The 23,240-nt window shown below is 48.0% G+C and overlaps 1 protein-coding gene across 1 annotated transcript; it reads right to left on the reverse strand.

The window, feature by feature from the left end:
- Positions 1–4,342: 4,342 nt before the first annotated feature.
- SLC35E1 (solute carrier family 35 member E1) lies at positions 4,343–20,976 on the reverse strand. Its single transcript, XM_079918883.1, has 6 exons — positions 20,503–20,976; positions 20,030–20,100; positions 17,728–17,865; positions 16,575–16,700; positions 7,785–8,030; positions 4,343–7,305 (listed from the first exon to the last, which is right to left on the reverse strand). Exons 1-6 carry the CDS (start codon positions 20,924–20,926, stop codon positions 7,075–7,077), a joined length of 1,236 nt encoding a protein of 411 aa, XP_079775009.1. The 5' UTR covers positions 20,927–20,976; the 3' UTR covers positions 4,343–7,074.
- Positions 20,977–23,240: the final 2,264 nt, after the last annotated feature.

The following is a 23,240-nucleotide window of genomic DNA, read 5'->3' on the forward strand; positions in this document are numbered from 1 at the left end:
GCCGCCCGGAAGCAGAAGCAGAACCGGGAGGCTATGGGCTTGGCGGGGATGTAACTGAGCTTATTGAGGTTCAAAAGAGCCTCCCGCTCGATTTCTTTCCCTCGATCAAACGTTTTGATAAGGAAGACTTTAGGGCGAGCGGACCCCACCCGCACCCCCGCCGGCCTCAGACTGAGTGCGCCTCTTTGGGGCTCGTGTGGCTTCTGTGCAGTCATTCAAGCAGCGGGGAAGGAGTGAGCGTCCAGGACCTACGGGTGCTGGGCCTTCTACACTGCGCGTCCGGAGGGCAGGGCGCCATCCTGCAAGATGCATTTACGTTGCATCCAAAACGATGATGGTAAAGATAACGCATGCTAATTGTGGGGGAAATTAACAAGCCGCAGCAAACATTAGGGAAATGTAGACTGTGGACTTGCCCCGTAATGTGACTCTCGCCGTTAACATTAACACTTTAGTTGGCTATACCTCTGTATTTTATGAAAATATATATCTTTGTGTTTTAGATACATTTCTTTTTTGTTGCTACGTAACTTCTGACGCTTATGGATTGTCTCCTGTACGTCAGGTATTGCCTTAGACCAGAGGCTGGCAAACGTTTTCTATAAAGGGCCAGATAGCAAATATTTTAGGCTCTTCTGGCCAAGAGCCAAAATTGAGGCTATTGTGTAGTGCTTATATAACCAAAGAGAAAAATGTCCAGAACACTTTTTATTGGTGGAATATAAAATATAGCAATTGAGTACAGTTTAAATAATTTAGGTCTAATGAGAAGAATGGAATGCTTTTCTGGGGATTCCAAGTCAGTCTTTCCTGTCATCAATTGATTGCAAATGTTCACCTGTAAAGACCATTCTTGGTTCACAAAAAGGCAGGTTGGGGCTTCCCTGGTGGTGCAGTGGTGGAGAGTCCGCCTGCCGATGCAGGGGACGCGTGTTCGTGCCCCGGTCCTGGAAGATCCCACATGCCGTGGAGCGGCTGGGCCCGTGAGCCATGGCCGCTGAGCCTGCGCGTCCGGAGCCTGTGCTCCGCAACGGGAGAGGCCACAACAGTGAGAGGCCCGCGTACCACAAAAAAACAACAAAAAAAGGCAGGTTGGATGTTGCTTGTGGATGAAACAATGAACAAGTCAGACCTAAGTTCTTGCTCTCATGAGCCCACGGTCTGGGTAGGCAGAGAGACCCATAGATCAGTAAACAAATATATCATCTCAAAGGTGTTATTGAGGAAAACAGAGGGTGCTAAGACCATGATAAGGGAGGAGGGTGGTGCCTACACTGATAGGGTTATCTGAGAAGGCCCTTGGGCGGTGAGGTTTGCACTGAGATCCCACTCCGGAACCAGCTATGTGAACAGTCCAGGCAGGGGGAATGTTCTGTTTAGTAAATGCTCAGTAATCTGGATAGTGTGATTTTTCCATGCCAGTAAAGAACTGTATCAAGAAGCTTTAACTTCTGATCCACCACGGATAGATTTCAGAGATAGCACTCGTTTTTGTGAGTTGAAGATACACAGCACTTATCAGATTCTTAACGGGATCTGTGAACCAAAACACGTTACAAATCTGGTCATTTTTAATGACTGCATAGAGCAATGTGGTGTGGATTTACCATAATTTTTTGAAGCCAGACACCATGGAGTCTCTCGAGTTGGTTCTACTTTTAAACCACTATTAAAAGTTTTAGTGTATACATAGATCTTGTGGTCAAAGGGTTTGCACTTTTAATGCTGACGTTGCTCAACTGTCCACCAGAAAGGTTGTACACCCATGACTACTGCTATCATACATTCATCTCATAGTGTTTAAAATGCCATTTGAGACTGGATATGTAAGCATCACAAGGCCTCCCCCAGGCTCCTTTCAGTGGGCCAAATCAGAATTCGTTGGTCAGGAGAAAGCAGTAGAGAGAGTTGCTAGAAGTAGAGGCTCCTGCAGACCGACATGGTCTCCAAGGACCTGGGAACAAAACTCTTAAGTAAGCAAGTAAAATGCACCCCCCTTGGTGAGATGAACTTGCTGAGGGGCCCACCTAACAAGGAAAAAGGAAAGAATTTAAAACCCACACGCATACCCACTTCGGTCCTGCAAATGTGCTGTGAGGAATTTATCCTAGATTAGAAGCATGTGCAACATTGTGCGCTGCAAACTCATCCCATTAAAATAGTATTTAATGTGCAGCAGTAGGGGTTGGTTAATTGTAGCACATCTTATAATACCATGTACACAGACAGAATCAAGGGATATTTAGTAACAAGGGAAACGTTTCTAGCATATTTTTTTAAAGCAGTTTACAAAATAATATGCACAGTATGCCAGTTTTGAAAAAAGTGCATATATCCTCTCCAGCGGCAACTGCTGTGTCCAGCTTCCTGTGTATCTTTTCAGAAGTAAACTATTCACAAGCACCTTTATATATCTCAGCAATATATTTTGGAAGTTGTTCTTTATCCCATTCTTTTTGACATCTGTATAGTCTAGATAATTTTTTGGCTTTAATAATTTTTTTCTAACTTAAAAGATATATAGACTATAAAAATATATAGACCAGAAAAGTTGTTACTAAAAAAAGTAGGGGGTTGACTGAGGAAATCTAGGCCCATCTAGACCTATGGTCTCAGTAAAGCAAAGCTTGGTGTGACTGTCACCTCATCTGCAGTAACTGAATCCCATGTGATCAACTAGCTGAAGCCATGGCAGGAGGAATGTCCTGTGGGAACAGAGAAGGTGGTCCTGTCCTGTCCTAGACATGAGCATTCCTTGGGCCTGATCATGTGTCACCAAACGAACTTCTGGTCACAAAGGAGCTGCCCTGGGGAGAGAAAGGAGGAGTCCAGTGTCTGGGAGCAGACATCCCTGAGGAGGGGTTCGGGCTCTGGCATCTGAGCAATGAGGCTGTCCTTAAACCTGGCCCTGCCTGACTTATAAGGCAGTGACACCATCCCCAGCAGAGCCTCTTGAGGCCCTGCTGGAACCACAGCAGACAACTGCAAAGTGACTTGGGTCATCTGGACATCAGGGCTCCTTCAGGGTCTTACTTTAGCAGTGTGGCCGAGGCAACTGAATTGAAAGGATCCCCTTTGATTGCACCAGCTCCTCTTCGGAGTGTATGACAAACGTGAGGAAAAACAAAACCACTCACTTCATTGAGGCTGCTTTGCAGGGCAAAGGGCCCTGGGCTTGGAGTCAGACACTTGGGTTCCAGGCGTGTTCCATGGGCCAAGCCTGACTTTCTCTGTTGCCATTTCCCTCTGTAAAATAGGGCTAATACCTGCCTCTTGGGTCCTGATAGTTAAACAAGCATATATAATATAAAATGTGCAAATAAAATACTCTGTGAATTGAAAATGCAAGCCAAAACATTCCCATATGCCGCTTGAATAATTACCCTGTACTTCCTTTAGCATTTTCTGCCCCGCCTCCAACACAGCACTTGTGTGCTCCTTAGTCACACATCCATAAATTAAGCTGAGTGCTCTGAGGGTAGAAGGCTTACGTATCTGTTTCCTGTACTTGGCACAATATGGCAGTTTTGAAAAAAGTGCATATATCCTCTCCAGAGGCAACTGGTGTGTCCGGCTTCCTGTGTATCCTTTCAGAGATAAACTATTCACAAGCACCTTTATATATCTCAGCGATATATTTTGGTGCTCAGTAAATCACTGAACAAAAGGATTATGAATTAAAAGGATGTGGGCACTTGTTTTAGGAGAAACTCCTACCCATCAACTGTGATTGAAGGAAATTGTCTGTTGGGAGTGGTTTCTGAGTAGTATGGGGGGAAATGGGCTTGGAGGCAGACTTCAGTGTGATCCTGGACAAATGACTTAACCCCTCTGGGCCTCACAAGGTGACGAGTAATCCTTTGTGGATTGTGTGTGAAAAGCCCACACGTAGCAGGTACTCTGTTGTTCCTCATACAGATGTAAGCACAGCTCTCACAGCATTCTTGGATTTTCCATGTTATTCTGTTCAATAAAGGCATGTCATTAACTGTTAAGCTGTGATTCTAGTTTTATCCTACTGGCTCATGAATTCACAAGTCACGTGTTTAAATTTTGGCTTAGAAAAGATAAAAAAGTTGCAATACACCTGAATGTGGGAACCAAGTTGGTTTGCTCTTTCTGCCTCTTACACGTTTTGTTGCTGGGCACACTGACGACAGGGTCACTCAGAAAGGGACCCTCACTGACAAACTGGGACCAATCTTGATTCCCTGGAGACCACCATTTATTTTTGGTAAATGCCAGCCACGAATATACACAGTATCATTCCCACAGAACAGTCTATAGCAAGAGAAGTCCTGAAAACAAGGTGACAATTGAAAAAAAGAATTCACAATGTTCAGATTCTTCAATAATTTAATGTTCTATGTCCTTAAGGCTGTTAGACCTTAAGGTATCCAGGTCTGGTTATGTCCCAGTGATAACAGAGGGCCTGTTGCATGATGTATGCCAAATACACAGTAAAATCCAGAAATTCCAAGTGCTTCTTCATTTGAACCTATTTGGCTTCTCTCCTTTGTAACAGGGGTTTGATTTTCCCAATAATGAATGAATTAAAATAAGGTGCTTAAAAATTCCACACTGAGTCTCAAGATAGTGAACAAACACTATTTAAAAATGCCCTCTGAGCCTCAGTTTCCCCTTCTGTAAAACGAAGGAGGTGGGTTTGAGTTAGTTTTGCAGACCATACCACGGATGGGTGAACTAGCTGTCACAATCCCTGGCAATGAGGAGGTGAGGGGAACCCAGCTGCAAATGTGGATTTGAGAGTGGGGTGGAGGGTTGAGCAAGGGCAGCAAGTGGCTGGAAAACTGGCCTTCAGGAGGTCAGTGTCAGCTTTGAACTTTCAAGTCTCAAAAGTATGTCTTTGTCTTTTGATCTGATGATTTGGTCTAATATGATTGTCTCTCATTCCAGTGTATGTACTCACTGTAGATTTATGTACAGAACTAAATATCCCATTTATTCATGTATAAACCGTAATAAAACCAGTCAGATATTTCCCCTCACCAGCAGATCTTGCACTGGAAAAGGAAAACAAATATACACATTTCAGCACCCTCAGAAATTTCATTAAACCTGCATAGAGGCATAATTCATTTTGGAGTTCAATTATACGTTCAAGAAATCAATTCCTATCATAAAGACAACTACTGTAATGTCTATGCTGTGCAAAATTATCCCCATTTATTGTGGTTCAACTGCAGACTCTACTGCCTCTGGTGAAGGCACTCAGCAGGTTCTTTTCACAAATAACACCCTTCAGAACGGCCCCTTCCTGTTTTACACAGCATTGTCTCAGAACTTGTGGCCAAAGTAATTCAAAAGCAAGACAACGACAAACAGGGACTCCTTAGGCCAGTGGTACTGAACTCACAGGCCACAAGGGGTCCCTGTGACCTCTCCAGGAGTTGCCCATTCATAAGCTGACAAAAGTGTAACCTCTAAGTACAAAATTCTAATTACCAAAACAAACAGGAGTCAAGCGGTACTTCCTTGAAACAGAACCGTCTCACATGCCAGGAGGTAAAGGGTGACCCGATATCCCATCTGCTGATCAAGGCAAGTGCCTGTTCAGGAGGCCGGGGACAGGGCTGAAGGAAGAAGGCTGCCATCAGCGAAGACCCTCAGAGCCAAGCAAGTGGTCCTTTCCGAGGGCACAGTCTCTAGTGATGCCAGGTGTCCCGACCTGGACCTCAGCACATGGGTTACTCACTAGGGTCGCATAATTTTCCTCGAGTGATTTTGCCAAAACCCAAACTTTTTCTTGACCAAAGACTGATTTGGCAAACCAAATCCTAGCTTGGTGCTTGCCGCTTCACTGGGACATGATTCAGATCCTAATGCAAACACCACAAGAACAGCTAATGGAAATCAGAGCACTGAGCTCTCATCTATGACACGAACTATCGAGATGACATTCTTGATTTATCTCACTTTCAGGGACTGCTCACTAGAAAAGCTAGTGACCAGCTTTTCAAAACACTTCCTTGCTACTAAACGCAGCAATGTGCTGAGACAGGCATCGCCAGCAACTTTTCTTGTTTTTAAATGCTTAAAAACAAAAGGGTTTTCCAACCATAAGCTGATCCTCATGCATCCTGCATCCCCTAAGGGGGATGGGGGCATAAAAGCACAGACAGCTACAAAATTTGCCCTAGGAAAATGCAAGATCCTCATAAAGCCAACATCACCCCCCCAAACATCCTACTAAGTCAGCACAGAAGTGGTGAAAGCTCAAGAAACAAAACAAATATAGAAATAGAGCCTGAAACACTGAACACGATTTCCTCATGATCCTTCTCACAGCCCTGCGTCCCCTCCTCCTTGCTGCTCCGAGAGGAGAGATGCCCTGCTCCACCAACGGAAGAGGGAGCCCAGGAGACAGTGGCCACCTTTCCCTCTGGATCCGGGCACACGCCACCTCTGACTTTTGTGTCAGAATTAGGCTCTAAGAATTCAATGCTAATTACAATAGCTTTGCACTGGGGAACGTTTGCCAGAACTGCAAACAGCCATGGGCTGATCAGAAAGCTGAGTCCATCTTTGTGGCTGGAGATGTTTTCAATAACCGTTACACTCCTCTGCTCCATGGCTGCACCAGTCCTACGCCTACCTGAGCAGTGGAATTAAAGCTGCTAGCCTGTCACCAAGCACCACCCTTGCCACCCTCCCTGCAAACCACCTCTTGCCCACTCCGAGGTCTGTGTCCTTTCCAGAGAGGGTCCTGGCTGTTATCTGGAAAACAGAACAAGAACTCTGAAAAACATGACTTGGGAAGTAAGTCCACACAGAAAGGTAAAAGCCGGACGAGATTTCCATATGGCGACGCAGCCCTCAGAAGACAGACTCCAGGAAGAAAGGGCATGAAACACCGGAGCTCGGGAGCAGTGGTCCCCACTGCAGGGACGGCGTCCTGCTGCCCCCAGGGGGCCGGGAACCCCAGGGTCTTCTGATGGTTCTGCACCATCCCCCCTTGGCCGGGTTGTACATTCACTGGTTGTCAGAAGTTTCTGGTACTGCTGGGGGGTAAGAGGGAGGATTGGCAGAACGTCCTGCCCTGGTCGCTAGACTCTACACATCGTAACGGTTCAAAGTGTACGAGTTTGGGTAGCTCTGCCGGCTGTACTGGAAGTGATCTGTCAAGATGTTGTTGCGGCCGTACTGATAGTCCCCGTGCTGGGGGAAGAGAATGCCGTTGTGGGGCTTCTCCAGGGCGCTCCGATGATGCTCCTTACTGCTCAGGTCCCCCGTCGTGACGGGGAGGAGGTGCTTCCGGGCTTGCTGATTCGCATCATACTTGGTCTGCGAGGTCAAGAGAGCAGTGAGACCACTGGCTCCTTGTCCAGGACACGCACAGAGGACAGAGGGCAGCTCGAGATTCACAGCCAAGCAGCCTTCAAGGCCAACACAAGTGTCATCCCTAGCGGGGCTGGGCATGGCCAGTGAACTGTTACTGGACCGGCCCTACCTGTCAGCCATCCCACAGCCTTACATCGGAACAAACAATCTTCGCAAGGAGGGAGGGAAATTCCTGATAAAGCCTCAGTAGACCCGAGAGCCACACTGGACTGAGGCATGAGCCTGGGGTCATCTACGCAGGAAAAGGAAGCCCTGGGCAGAGGGGGCTGAGCGTAGACCATAAACCAGTCAGTGGCAAAGCTGGCAGCTGGAACCCGGGCCTCTTAGTTCCTGGTGAGGCCCCTTCCATTCCCCGCCCCGGCCAACTCTTGGTAGACTCCCTGGGCGTCCCGGGGGACAGCCTCCCCCCACCCCAGACTCACCTTGTTGTACAGAAAGACTCCCAGGATGGCCGTCATCATGCCCAGGACGTTGGTGCTGGTGACTGGGTTTCGCAGCATGATCAGGGACACTGTGATGACCATGATTCTCTTGGTGGCGTTGGCGACCGAGTAGCTCAGAGGGCTGATGAGGTTGAGGATGCTGAAGGCAATGACGTTCTGGGCAAAGTTACAGAAGCCACTGACAGCCAGGAGCAGAAGCATCCAAGGCCACTGGGACACATAGGTCTACAGAGACGGGGGAGCGAGAACAGCACTGCGGTCACACGCTTGCCCTGGCAGGGGGGGTGACACACAGCGGCTTATCAGGGTCACACATTCGCTGGGGAACAGACCCAGGTGGGTCATCATGTGATACCAGGTGCTTTATCTATACAACCTCTGACCTTCACGACACTCTGCATGGAGCAACAATAATAATGATCACCACCCTTTCCTGCTGAGGAAGCGGAGGTTCGGGGGGACATCAGCTACCCAAGGGGTGCAGAGTATGACACAAACCAAAGCCTTCCCTCATCCCTGTCCAGTGAGGGCCGGGGCTCTGGGTTAGCAGAGCGAGGTCTGCATTCTGGACATCACCTCAGTCTGTTTGGGCTGCTAAGACAAAATACCACAGGCTGAGGGTGCTTACAAACAACAGATGTTTATTTCTCACAGTTCTGGAGGCTGGAAGTTCAAGATCAAGGCGCCAGTAGATTCCGCATCTGGTGAGAGCCCTTTTCCTGGTTCAGGGTGGCACCTTCTCACTGGGCCCTCACATGGCGGAAGTGGTGAGGGAGCTCTCTGGGGTCTCTCATAAGGGCATGAATCCCATTCATGATGGCTCCACCCTCATGACCTAATCAGCTCCCAAAGGCCCCACCTCCCGACACCATCACACTGAGAGTTAGGCTTCAACATATGAATTTGGTGGGGGGTGACAGACATTTAAACCATAGCAGACATGATGCATTGTATAAAATGGGGAGGTCCTGGGAAGGCAGCCTCTGGGTGTGTGAAGACCCTCCCCTCCCCGCCCAAGGCTGGGAGCCAGAGGCTCTGGGTCTGCCCCATTGCTGGGAACCCCCCCGGGCAAGCTGCTCGACCTCTCTGTTTCCTTCATCTATGAAATGGGAAAGACTGACCCCTGATAAGTCCACACAACGCTGCTGCTATGAAGATCAAATGCAATCATGGCTTTGAAAGTGCTTTAAAACAATCCCAAGGCCAAACAAACAGGAGGTGATGCTATCGTCAAAATTTTAGTTACCATTTGACCCTCACCAGAAGTAAGCTACCCTAATGAAGGGGGTCCAGAAGAAACCACAACTAGCAGACGTCGGGGCCACAGAACTCCTCAAAGAGCCTGGGCTGATCCCAGGCCAGTTCCCAGGCTGCTCTGGCCTTTGACAGAGGAGGATGCAGCTGGGTCCGCCCAGGACAGTGGTGTCTAGTGGCCCTGCCAGGATGGGAGCTGCAGCAATCTTAGGGCAGCGGCCTGATTCTATCTCTACCACCCTCTGATAGGGAACGATCACGTAGTCCTCTTAAAGGTGAGGGAGATCTGAGTAGGCGACCTGCTCAGAATTGCCCAGAACGTTGCCCTAGTTGGGATAATAGCCTCTGTAAGGCATGTGAGCCCACCAGCACGCCTTCAGGGTGAGCTGGCCTGTTCTCCCAGCAGTTCTTCCCTGAGGTGACCCATATGGACTTCCAAGCTATTTTTACAAGGCAGCCAGCTTGCAAAGATACCTATCTTGCAGGAAAGGAACCCAGGCAATCCAGCTTTTTAAAAGAACTGACATAACAATAAAGTCAAGTGTTTCTTCCTCCCGGTGGATAGTTCCATGTGTTTTCACACATATATTGACTCATGTAGCCAACACTGCAATCAGGATTCAGAACAGCTCCATCACCCCATAACACTCCCCAGGGCTTCTTTGTGCAAACCCCCTCCCCCAACCCAGGCAACCACTGCTATGTTCCTCATGATAGGTTCATCTTTTGGAGACTGTCCTATAAATGGAATGATACAGCATGGAACCTTCTCAGACAGGTTTCTTTCATTCAGCATAATGCCTCTAACCGCCCCCCCCGCAAGTTGTTGTAAGGGATGACAGTTGTTATTGCTGAGAAATGTTCTGCTGTACAAACATACCGAAGTTACCTTAACCATTCACCCGTTGAGTGACATTTGGGTTGTTTCCAATACTTTGTGATCATGAATAGAGTTGCTATAAACATTCATGTACAGGCTTCTGTGTGAATGTGAATTTCATTTCTAGAGTAAATACCCAGGAGTGAGACTGCTGGGACATATGGTCAGTGTATGTTTAACTTCAGAAGAAACTCCCAAATGTTTTCCAGAGTGGCTGCATGACTTTGCACTTGCTCCAATGATATATGAGAATTCCAGTTGTGGCCCAGCCTCGACAAACATGGTACTGCCAGTACTTTTCATTGTAGCCATCCTACTGGATACGAAGTAGCACCTCATCTTGGTTTTAATTTGCTTTTCCCTAATGACTAAGATGTTGAACATATTTCACATGCCATCTGTACAATCACGATGGTGAAGTTCAAGTCTTTTGCCCATTTTTAAACAAGTTGTTTTCCTACTATTGAATTTTGAGAGTTCTTCATATATCCTGAACATAAGTCCTCTGTCAGTATCGCATTGGCAAATATTTTTTCCCAGTCTGTAGCTTGTCTTTCTTTCGCTTAATAGTGTATTGGAAAGCGAAAGTTTTTAATTTTGAGGAAGCCCCCATTTACCAATTATTTTCTTTATGGACTTTGCTTTTGGTGTAATGTCTAAGAACTAATCCCAAGTCGTGAAGATTTTTCTTCTGTTTTCTTCTAAAGGTTATCATTTTTGCTCTTAAATTTAAGTCTAGAGTACATTATGAATTAAATTTTGTATAATGTGTGAGGTTGAAGTCAAGCTTCAGTTTTTGCTTATGGATGTCCAATTGTTCCAACACCATTTGTTAAAGAAACTATCCTCTCTCCATTGAATTGCCTTTGAACCTGCATCAAAGATCAGTTACCCATATTTGTGAGTATAAGTTCAAACTGCCTATTCTGCTCCACTGATCGATGTCTCTCTCCACCAATATCCATACCTTTATACTAAGCCTTCAAATTATGTAGTGTGATTCCTCCAACTTTATTCTTCTCTCTCAAACTTATTTGGCTATTCCAGTTCTCTTGCCAGTCAATGTATGTAAATTTTCCAATCAGCTTTTCTATATTAAAAAATTTTTAATATATATAGGTATATATCTATCTCCATGTATACACACACCCACAGATAGATTAGTATCTCAACTTTTTTTTCATTTACACCTTTGACAAGGAGAAAAATTAAAATTTAAGTAGTGATTTATAGTTGAATTAATACTAAAGAATAAAATTTTGTTGGGTATAGAGAATTTTATTTTGTCCTTTCAAATCTGTATTTCTTTTTCTTGTCTTGTTGCCCTGGCTACGATGTCAAGTATGATGTGGAATATGCATGTTGAAAGTAAACATCTTTACCTTATTCCTGAACTTAGGGGGAAAAGCCTTCAATCTTTCATCATTATGATGTTAACTATATATGCCCTTGATCAAGTTGAGGTAGTTTCCTTCTATTTCTAGTTTGTTGACTTTTTAAAACTCATGACTGGATGTTGGACTTCGTCAAATGCCTTTTCTGCATCAGTTGGTATGAATACATGATTTTTGTTAGACTATTATAGTAGATTACACTGATTTTCAAGTATTGAATTAGCTTTGCATTCTTGATTGAAATCCCACTTTTTCATAGTGTAGCATGGTTTTTATATATCACTGCATTTGATTTGTTCTAATACTTTGTTAAGAACTTTTGCCTCCGTGTTCATGAGGGATTTTGGTCTTTTTCTTGGTTTTGTTATGAGCCAAAGGTGTTCCTTTCCTTTTCTGTTTTCTGGAGGAGATTGTGTAGAACTGGTGTTTATTTTTCCTTAAGTGTTTGGTAGAAATTACCAGTAAAACCATCTGGGCCTGATGACTTCTTTTTAGAAGGTTTTAAACTACGAATTCAATTTCTTTAATAGCTCTGAGACTCAGGTTATCTTTTTCATCTTGAGTGGGTGCGTTTTGATAGTTTGTGGTTTATGAGGAACTGGTCTATTTCATCTATTGTTGAATTTATGTGTATAGAGCTGTCAGTAGTATTCTTATGGTTTTAAGGTCTGTGAGTTCTGCAGTGCTATTCCCTCTTTCATTCCTCATATTTGTAGTGTCTTCTCTCTCTCTCTCTCGTTTTTGGTCAGTTTTGCTTAAGTTGAAAAAAATTTTTTTCTCCCTTGAGACTTCCTCTTTGGCCCAGGGATTATTTAGAAATGTGCTGTTTAATTTCCAAGTGTTTGGAGATTTTTTCATTACCTTTCTGTCATTTACTTCCGATTTCATCATGATCAGAGAATATATTTTGCATGTTTCCAATCCTTTTGTTAAGGTTTGTTTTGTAACAAAGAATATGATCTTGGTGAATGTTCCACATGTACACTTGAAAGAATGACTATTCTGCTGCTCTTGGGTAGCGTATTCTGGAAATGTCAATGAGACATCCAGTTGGTTGACTGTGGCATTCAGTTCTTTATTCTTGCTGATTTTCTATAGTTCTGTTGATTTTGAAGATTCTATATTTGCTGGATATAATCTGTTGATAGCTCCTTAGTGTCAGTACTTTAAAAAAAATGTTATTCTACTTTTGCTTTTCATTGTTTCTGACGAGAAACCCGCAGTGATCCAAACTGCTGTTCTATAAATACTGCATCGTTTTTCTCTGGCTGTTTTCAAAGATTTTTTCTTTGTCTTTTCATCTTTTTCTCTCTGTGGTTTCAACTGGATAATTTCTATTGATTTATCTTCAAGTTATGGACTTTCCTCTGTCACCTCCATTCTGCTTAGCCCATCCAGTGAGTGTTTAAGCTGTTCCTTCCATTCTGGAACTTCCATCGGTTCTATCTATCTTCTGTTCTTCCCATTTGTTTCAAGAGCATTCTTGGAGCATGATTATATATCATTGCTTTAAAGTCTTTGTCCAATAATTCCAACATCTGGGTCATCCCAGTGTTGGCATCTGTTGATTATCTTTTCCCACAAGACTTGAAATTTTCCTGGTTCTTCATATGCCAAGTAATTTTGGATTACATCCTGGACAGTTAGAATATTATAAGACTGTAGGTCTCATTTAAGTCCCATGGGGAACGTCAATATTTGGTTTTAGCAGACTCAGTTGGGTTCGGGCTACAAGCTTGAGCAGCCTCCTGTGGGTTGTGGTTCCAATGTCAGTTCTGTTTTCAAAGCCTTTTCAGTGGTACACAGCTCTGTCCTGAGTGTGCTCTACCCAGTTGTCACTCTTGGTCCTGGGTAGTAGTCTATCCTGTCTTTGTATGCTGCTAGGATCAGATTCCCACGTGTGCAGCTCAGGAGTGGGCCCAGGATTTCATGTTTTATGAGGTCACTTTCTCTGGGTTCCTCCTCTCCATGTCTCCTTGGTACTTTATGGTTTCTGAGGGCTCCCTCTTTCAGTCCTCCAGTCAGAAAGTTGGAATTAATTACCCCATTCTGCTGTGTCTTTCCCACAACTGCACCTCCTTTCGGGGGCCAAGCAGTGGGAGGATGAAGGGAGAAAAAAAATGCAATGGGGCTAATCCCATCCTTTGACTGCAGAGGGAGGCTGCCCCCCTCAGCATCTCAGGTGCCCGTGGGACCTGCTGCCGCCACTACCATGGGATTGCTGGGGGCCTGGGATGCGAGAGAACAAAGGAAACAGAGAAAATGGGGGATTTCCTCTACTCTCTCTGAACATCAGGAATCTCCTTTCCCCGTCTGCAAGCCAGCATAGAGGGCTTCTGACTCTCTTCTTCCCCAGTGCCCACTTCTGCATTTCCGGCTGCCTTGAGTCCAGGCTGGAGACACAGGAGGCAAAAGAAAGGCAAACTCACAGATGGCTCAGTGGTACTTTGCAATCTGGCTTTTTCTACCAGCCTGCCTGCTCCCATTTACTTTCCAGTTTTCAAAGACCTGTTTCACACATCGTGTCCAAACTTTAAAACTAGGCTTCCTGCTCCCAAGTCTGGTGATCCGTGCCTGGCTTCAGCTGAACTGTTGGCATCAGGGCTGGGCGTGTCTGGGAACTGCCCTCTGTAGCCTTTCTTGGTAACATGGCGAATAGCAGGCCCCAGCTGATATTCTCCAACCTGAACCTCCTTCCTCCTACTATGGAGCGCCACACTGGAACAGAGCTAACTCACCTGGCTGAGAGACACAGGGCAGAGAGGAGGAGCCCCGACAGGAACCCCGCCTTCAGGCGGCAGCACTGTGGACTACTGCATGCCCCTAGGGCTGCTGTTAAAATGCACAAGGTCCCCATCAAGGTAAAAAACAGATGGCCTCAATGAGAAAAACTAGAAGAAAACCGAAAAATATCCAAAATACAAGAGAAACGCAAAGCAAAGAGAGCAGACAAAAAAATAGAGAGAGCAGAGCAAAGCCTACGTATACCTGTTTGTGTGTATACACACAGACCCCAATGAGTTGTAACAGGACAGTGTAACCGAACTGAAGCCAAACCTATAGACAATACTATGCAGTCAATAAAAGGAACAAAAAAGACCTAACACGTCAGTATGGGGTGATCTTCAGGACATGTCATTGAGTGAAAAGAGCAAGGCACTCTTTCCTAAGTATCTAAAAAGCCACTTTTTGTGTAAGGAGGAGGTAGGTATGAACACACTTGGCCCTCAGTATCTGTGGGGCGTTGGTTCCAGGAGCCCCCAATCTGAGGATGCTCAAAGTCTCTCATATAAAATGGCGTAGTACAATTTATAGTCGGCCCTCCGTATCTGTGGGTTTCACATCTGCAGATTCAACCAACCTCGGATGAAAATTTTGATCCTCGGTTGAATACGGGGACTCGAAAGCCATGGATATGGAGGGCCGACCGTATATAAAAATTTGCTTATGTCTGCGAAAAGAAACACTGAGAGGGTAAACCAAGATCATAAAAATGGCTACTTATAGGGGTCGGCAGTGGGGAGGCAACAGGGACTGAAGTTAGACTTCTTTGAATAAACCCTGTCATATCATTTGGGTTTGGAAATATAAAGGTTTGATATATTCAGTGAGGAAAAAAAATTGCCTAGAAATTGAAAACAAATGGAAGTAAAGGAACCCAAATGCACAAGAAGTTGGTGACAGAGGCACATTGTGAAAACAATTATTTCAAGTGCCCTTAGAACACAGTATTCCAGTTGTACGTCTGTAACGAAACCTGTTTTAAGGACAGACAGAGCTGCCAAGAAATCTTTACTGTTTCTCTGTACGCTACCTGCAGTTGCCTGGTAGGGAGTCTCACTCTGAAGCAGTTATATGTGTGTACAGTAGAATCACGTATGAACAGTTTCCGTAGTGTATTGCGAATGAGAAACGTTGTGAGAAACCAAGTGTACCAGGAAAGACACACACACGCAAAATCAAAGCAGTAATAAATGCTGCAATGTTAAACTGGACTTAGAATGAATCAGGATAAGCTCTCCCCTCCACCACCAGATACGTCTTTCCTGGTTTTTTACTGCCAAGTCTTAAAAACAATGACAACCCAACAGCAGTGAGCACACGTGGCACTGAGATGGTATCTCTAAACACGAATCTCTCTCTGCTAAAAGCAACCCGGGTCCCTGAAGGAGTGGCTGATTGCAGGTCTGGGATGGGAGGCGCACAAGATGAGGGAGGACGTCCTGTGGGGCCAAAAGTTACCCAAGGCTGATATGTGCTATCAGAAGGGCAGGGAGCCAATAAGAAGGACTCCATCAGCCCAGACAAGATACTCTGAATATTTAACAAAATAACACATACAACTGACAAACACAAGTTCACAATGATACTGAAAAGTAAATAAATCAAAGAACCCTCCTTCACCCAAAAGAAACCCTCAACTCCCTGGTTAACACTCCCTGGCTTTCTTTACTTTGAAAACTGGTAACTAGAAGGAAAGAGAAGTAGTAAACTGCTTTTCGTGCACTGTACTTTCAGGTAACAAACTAGTTCCAGCCGATGATGGGAAGTTCTTCACAGAAACATTACAGCTAATCAACATGGAAGGGAAGTTAGAACACAGAGCCACAGCTGCCTCACCTGGAAACCAGAGATAACCTCCACTACATCCATAGGTGGTGGTAGGGATTAAAGACCAATGTCAAGAATCCAGTCAGACCTCATTAAGCCCTAATAAACACTGACTCCACCTAACTCGGGCCTGGAAGAACCTCCTTCTCATCACTGTCACCTGCATTAGTTTCTAGCACATTCTCTGGAGGCTGGTCCTGTAGGTGGTGGGAAGATGCTCTTTCCTGTGCCTAGAGAGCTATGGATACATCTGGTGCCAATGGAAGTACAGAGATGACACCAAGAAAGGACTCGAGCAGTGCAAGCACAGTTTCCAAAAGGCAAAGTGAGATCTGAACCAGACTGTCAAGATGGGAAACTTGCTTGTGCTTGTTTTCTTCCTTGAATGTACTGGCACAAATGCAGCAGCTATCAGCAGCTAGGATCTAGCATGACAGAGAAGGAAATGCACAGGCAGCCTTCTTGCTCAACTGCAAGCGGTGTGAGTCATCAAAGGGCTGAGGGCTAAAAGGGCTGCCTATCAGAGGCCTCAGATGCCCCAAAGTCAACACAGAGGCGTAACCCCCTGACAAAGGGCCTACTTTGGAACCAGTTAAGAAAAGGCCATGTTCTTGACACAGGCCAACTCACCAGGTCGCTGCTGACCAGGAAAGCCGAGAGGTCCACCAGGACCCACGTGGGGATCATAAAAAAGACGGCATGGCAGCCCAAGATGTTCAGCAGCCGGAGATGGTGGATCCTTGAATCTCTTAATACCTGAAGGGAGAAAACCTCTTTAAAGGCTGATCGAAACTATTAAGTGGCAAGAGGGGCTCCGCTTACCCAGGCCCCAAACATGGTGACTGTACATTAACTCTGACATCTGACCTTGACTGCCAAACCTGAAAGTGCACCTATGACGAGACACACAGCCCATGTCCAAAACAGGCACGATGTTTCGTACATGAAGGATGGAGAAAAGAAACAAAACAAAACAAAACAAAAACAAAAAACACCAACACTCAATGCTGGTGAAGCTACAGTAAAACAGGCACTCTGAAGTGGCACTGGTTAATGTCTAAATTGGCATAAAGTATATCAAGAGCCATAAACATCTCATACCCTCTGACCCAAGAACTGTAAACCTATCCAAAGGAAATAACCTGAGAGACAGAAAAATGTTATGCACCAAGACGTTCATTACAATATTATTTATAGTGAATAGCTGGAAATAATCTGCGTCTGCAACAGGGAAACTGACTGCGTTACTTGTGACACCTGAAAAGATGTGATTATTACTGGAGTTAGGAGCAATAACTTTCAATGATATGGGAGCATGCAGTGTTGCAATAATAAATGAACGAAGCAGAATTTGAAAAGTATGTATAATATTACAACTCTAAAAACTGTGCAGGAAAAAACTCTAGCATTAATAGTAGTTCTCCTTAGGGGACAGCACTGCGACTTTCCTCAGTAAAGAGGAAACCCTGCGGCAGAGGGCAGGTCTCTCTTGATTCTTTGTCTCCAGCACCTACTGTGGTGCCTGGCACACAGTGGGTGCTCAATAAGTTTTCTGATTTCTTTTCATTGGGCTTTTCTCCATTTTTTCACATTGAATGTAGGCGAACTTTATAATAAAAAAACAAAAAAGCTATTTAAAAACCAAACAAATAGAAAACCAGCAGAAGGGCAACAGGATTTGTTTTGTTCCAACACCGAAGAAATCCCTACTTGGCCACTTTTTTTTAGATGCCACCCGCACACCCCTGCAACACCAGGTGCACCCTGGATGGCACCCAAATACCTTTTTGGAGAAAATATTCTGAAGCGAGAAGCACAGTGTGGCAGCAAGGGCACTGACAAGCCCCCACATGTCGAAGGACAACTCCGTGACAGTGGCCAGCAGGACGCCGCTGATGATGGGGATGAGTGACAGGTACACCTGTGAGAGGAGGGCAGGAGGGGCTGATGGGCCAGGGTTGAGCTGGGCCACCCAACACAGATGACCAGAGGAAAGCCTCAGCTGCTGTCTTTTCCCTCCCCAAAAGGACACTGCCTACCCCTTTTAACAACCATGTTAGCCACGACAGTGATGCTCTAGGGGGCGCTGAGGGGGGTAGGACGCAGATGGTTCTCGGAGTACCTGAGGGCAGGGCTGTATCACTGTGGGTGGCCCCACCCCCTATACCATCACCCCCATTAAGAGCCACAAACCAGGGCTGGTCTCAATAGGATCTATCCAGCTGCTGCCACCAACACACCAGGGTCTGAAACTTTCAATCGTCTGAAAGGCTGGCCGGGTCCCTCTTATTTTGGGCTCTTCCAACATGCAGTTATCCCTGGTAGGGACACTCCCCCGACACCTTCTCCAGCTGGAGACCTCCTTTCCCTTCAGGTGTCAGTTCACAAACACAAGAACTTTCCCTGACTCACCTCCCCCTAGACGCTGTCAGTTTCCTCTGCTGTGTGTTCCAGGGAATAGCGCTCTCCATTCACTATAAGCGCCCTTTACATTGTCTGCGTCCCTGCACTCGCTTAGGGCAGCTCCTTGTTGACTGCTCCTGGTGCCCAGCACACGGCAGGCAACCCAGTAACTGCTGGCCGAAAGAACGAGTAGCGAGTGCCATGATAGGGGGCCTTCCAGAAGGCTCAAGCTTTCCAGGGCCTAGGGCAAGGAATGGCCCTGGAACTCTGGTGGCTAAAATGGGATCCATTCCCCACACTTAGCTCTTCTTACTCCTGGCTCATCCTTCTACAAAGGATACTCTTAAAGCACTTGGGAGACTTTAGGAGGGGGTGGTGAGGCTTCCACCCCACCAACGCCCACACACAGGGCCGAGGGAAGCCTCTGAATTCCAGAATTCCTGCTCCCCCCACTACTGGCTGTCGCCCTCAGGCTCTCCCTTTTGAAGTCCCATTTCTTCCCCAGAGATCAGGAATGATTACCCAGCTTATCCAAACAGGGTGGGGCCACACTTACTCTATCATTATCCTTAGTCTCCTGCCTAAGCCATTCCCCTGTCTTTCCTCTCTGTGTAAGGTTCTGGCTTCCCGCCCAAGCCGGGTACAATGTCCCTTACAACAGGAAACCTGATAAACACAATGTGATATGGAGAGATGCAGCCGCACACCTCTCAGGCAACTCCTGACCTGGGGAGACAAGTCACACCTGACGTCACCCTGCGGGTGGGCTGCAGAGCGCGCCCAGATCTTGCAGGGGAAAAGACTGGCTGAAAGAAAACATCAGCCAGAGGTGGCCCCATTTCTATAAGCTGATCCAGGGCACCGCCGTTCTAAGTTACATAAAATACAGGATGCCAGAAACCAACCACATAGGAAAGAGGAGCTCTGTCCAGCATGAAATGGATTCCAGCTGGGACAACAGGAGTCCCACTTCCACTTAAGGACACAAGGAAAGGCTGTCTCTGGCTGACTCCACAGCTTCTCTCCCTCCAAGCCAGGAAATACCCAGGCCTGGCATCTTGAACAGACCCTGAATTGTGCCCGGAGCATCTTCCCTATGCAGCCCTGGGTTCTGCGTGTTGTTTTCACTTCCATTCCCAGACATTCACAATTCCTGGCTGTTTTTATTGTGAAGACTTTGCTGGGCTTTGCCAAAATCGGACTCCTCTGACTAGCATTTCACTTCTGACCCCAGAAGTCCCAACCTGACCGCTATCTCTTGCAAAGATGTGAAACTCTGTCAGAGTTCCGTTCCAGCAAGGAGTCGGATGTTCCAAGGGTGTTCCAACCCTGACCCCACTGGAGGGGCATGGGGTGTCTGGTCAGGATGGGACCAAGTTATCCAAGTTGCCTACCAGCAACCCCAGGTAGGTAATCAAAACAGGAAGGAACTTGAGATGGATGGCAGCATCCTGAGATCACCCAACAGAGACAACTCAGGAACACACACCCCACACACCACTGCCCCCAGGGTGATTCCAGAACATTAGCAGCAAAAGAGCCACCAGAGGTCTCTAAGCTGACTTCCTTCCTTGACAGGAAGCCAGGCAGCCTGCAGGCCAGGAACCTGGACCACGTCACCAGCTGGGCAACAGCCGGAAAGCCCTTGGGGCCCCCACTGGCCCAGAGCCCTCCTGGGTTACCTTGGTGCTCTGTTTCTCCTTCATGATGATCCGGGACAGGAGGACCACCCAGATGGGCATGGTGGCCTTGACTGCAAAGAGAGGCAAGGGGCGTTCAGGGAGCTGTTCTAGTCCCAGAACCCACCCTGGGACTCTGTCCCAACTCCACTGGAGGGGCGGGAAGGCTTGGCAGCCCCTCAACCTGCTTCAGCTCTTCTATTTCTGTGGGCCTTCCCCCTAACCCAACAGTTCTGATCCGCCCTGCTCAGCTCCCAGCATTCTTCTCAGCCCCTTCCTTTCCCGAGACCCCTGTGCGTGTCCCTCTCTTGCTAAAAGCTTTTGGCGGCCTCCAGCGCCTTCCGGACATTAGCTGACGTCTCAGCCCGGCATTCCTGACCGTCGACTGCACCCCGGCCAGCGCGCTCCTACCCAAGAGCCGAAGCCCCAGGCGGCGTGCCCCGGCCGCCTTCCCCTAGGCCAGGTTTGGCACCCACCGGTGTGCGCGTAGGACACGGGCACCTTCCAGATGCTGACGTGCGCAGACACTGACGCGAAGTACTTGCCGAAGGCGAGCGGCAGCACGTAGCGCGGGTAGAAGCGCGGTGGCAGGAGCGGGCCCGGCGACTGATGCGGACCGGGCCCAGGGCCCGAGACTGGCGGCGCCGGGGGCACGCGCCAGGCGCGGAGCAGAGGCGGGAGCCCCGCGCACAACGCCAGGATGTGGCACAGCGACACGGTCACGGGGAACGGGAAGGCGCTCAGGATCACCTTGTTGACTACATTGCCGCCCGCGCTCAGCGCGTACCACAGCAGGCACAGCGCCGCCACCCGCGCGCCCTCGCGCGCCCCGCCGCTGCCGCCCGCGGCTCCTGGGCCCCCGGCGCCAGCGCCCACTCCCACCGCCGCCGCCACCGCCATCCTCCCCGAGCACCCACCCCTTCCCGCCCGTCCGACGGCCCGACGCCGGGCGGGGGTGGGGCCGGACGGGAGCGGGAGCGCCAGCCAACGCCGCTCCCCATTGGCTGCCACCTCTTGCGTCACTGACACGCGCCGGCAGACGCGCCCGCCACCACGTAGCGCGCGCAGGCCCCGCCCCCTCCGGAAGCCCACAGGGGGAGGGAGGGGCCTGTCCCGGAAGCGGAAGGAAGGAACGGGGACCGTAAAGCCACAAGGGCTCTTCAAGCGGTGGGGTGGCCCGGGGGACCGGGGACGGGGGCCCAGAGCACAAGCAGGAGGGGCGGGCGGGAGCGTTAGGCCCCGCCACGTCGGTGTCCGTGAGCGGGCGATCGAGTTCGTGGGTCAAACCTCGATGTCCGGGCTGCATCGGCGCCCCCCAGCCAGATTCCTGATGGCCGGCGGCGGACAACGAAGGTAAAAGACCAGACCTTTCGGGGAGAGAAACCGAATTGTAAAAACCTCTCCTTGGGCCAAATTCTTTCTGCAAACCGGGAGCGAACTCCCGTGGCTGGACTCCAACAGAGGGGCCAACCTCAGAGCGCCCCGGAGCACGTTCTGGGAACTCGATGTGCGCTGTGCGGTGAAACGAAGATGGTATTACCATCTTCATTTCACCGACTGACGGACCGAAGCCCAGAGAAGGGAAGCGACGTGGCTTAGATCCTCCGGCCAATTTGGGAGCCGTGATAATGGCAGCCTCCTCGGGCACCTGTCTCTAGGGGATCTGCAGGAGGGAGGGGCGTGATGCTGGCCCCGACTGCTGACGCCCAAGGACCGGCTGGGATAGAGCAGCCCCAAGCCGCAACGGAGGAAAACAAAACGGTGTTTTCAGCAAGATGATCTTATACTGAAGGACTTTGTTCGAAAAATCATGTACTTCCAACTTTTGGGGGGATAGGGAATGTTAAAATTTCCTTCTACTGTGTCCTTACTTGGCAAATTAAAAAGTGACAGCCCAACTTGATCCCCAAATGTTGGTGGCAGGTCTTAGCTTAGCCTTGTGTTCTCAAAGGCAGGCAATATTTGTACCCTAGGGCTGACCAGATACTCAGACACAGGACAGGTGGTCCCTGGAGGGGGTGGGGGAGCAGTGACCTCCCTCAAAGCCTAGGCCTGAGAGGACAGGCTCATGGGATGCCAACCTGCACCCTAATAGTTTCCAGCTGTGCCTGTGACCCTTTGTCACAAGAATAATGTCACCCTCAGGATACCCACATGTCAGCTGGCCATATTACAAAGTGAGAAAACAGGCACAGTGGACTTAGGAAACTAGTTACTCCACAGCACAAATGGTCCTGCTGACATGCTTTCCTTTTTTCCACCCTAAAGTCTGATGATTTAATTTAGTCCTCACAACTCTGGGGTAGCACTTGCAGCTCCCAAATGGGGACAGGTGCACAGCAGTAAAGTGATTAGCCCAGATCCATACAGATGGTAGACGGCAGGGGCAGAGTTCAACCTCACACTGCCCTTAAAGTTACTTCACCTACTTTTTCTAGGAGTGGGTGTGTCCTGCACCACGGCTATGTCAGAATTCCCCACTGGCTCTGAAACTGTGGTTCTGGGTTGACTGAATGTTCCTGGACCCCATGGTTTGCCCTGTGGGGTTGCCCCTCTAAAGGGGTAGCTGCTTCCTTACCTGTGAAATTAAGTAGATATGGACAAGACCTATTCCAGAGTGAAAAAAACTAGAAAGCCGAAGCATACAGTTTCAGAGACAAGGGGGACGAATTAAAGATTATCAAGGAAGTCAAGGAAGAAAAGTTATTTTTTAAAAAGTCAGCCCCAGCCAGACAGTAAGACAGCCCCAGGCCTGCATGGGGAGCTGGCAGCCTGGGGCTAGCTAGGGCCAAGGGCTAGGCTGCCAAACACAGCTTGGAGCCATGCCATTTAAGAACTACAAATATTTTAGGGGGTTAAGACAAGGTCAGTGAGACCTGGGTTGTGGAGCCGGCTTGGGAGGGCTTCTTTCTGGGGAAGATGAAGTCTGGATGGAGACAGATGTGGCCCCTTGTTCTGTCACCCAAAGCTAGCAGGTGACTCTAGAGATGGGAGAGGCATCTTGGCCCTGAGTGAATGAAAGGCAAGGTGAGGTCAGTCTCCATGCAGAAGGCTAATAGGCTGACTTTGTGACTTTGCCCTGCCCACCTCCCCATGGTCTGGCTAGCTGTGGGGCCTGAACCGTGGATATGGGGTCCAGGTCTTGGCTAATCCAGAATCCAGAAAGGGCTGATATGGCTGTAAAGGACCAAATTAAAAACAGTTCTCAGACTGG

Source organism: Stenella coeruleoalba, assembly GCF_951394435.1.
Source record: "Stenella coeruleoalba genome assembly, chromosome: 3".
In the NCBI taxonomy this organism is placed as follows: domain Eukaryota; kingdom Metazoa; phylum Chordata; class Mammalia; order Artiodactyla; family Delphinidae; genus Stenella; species Stenella coeruleoalba.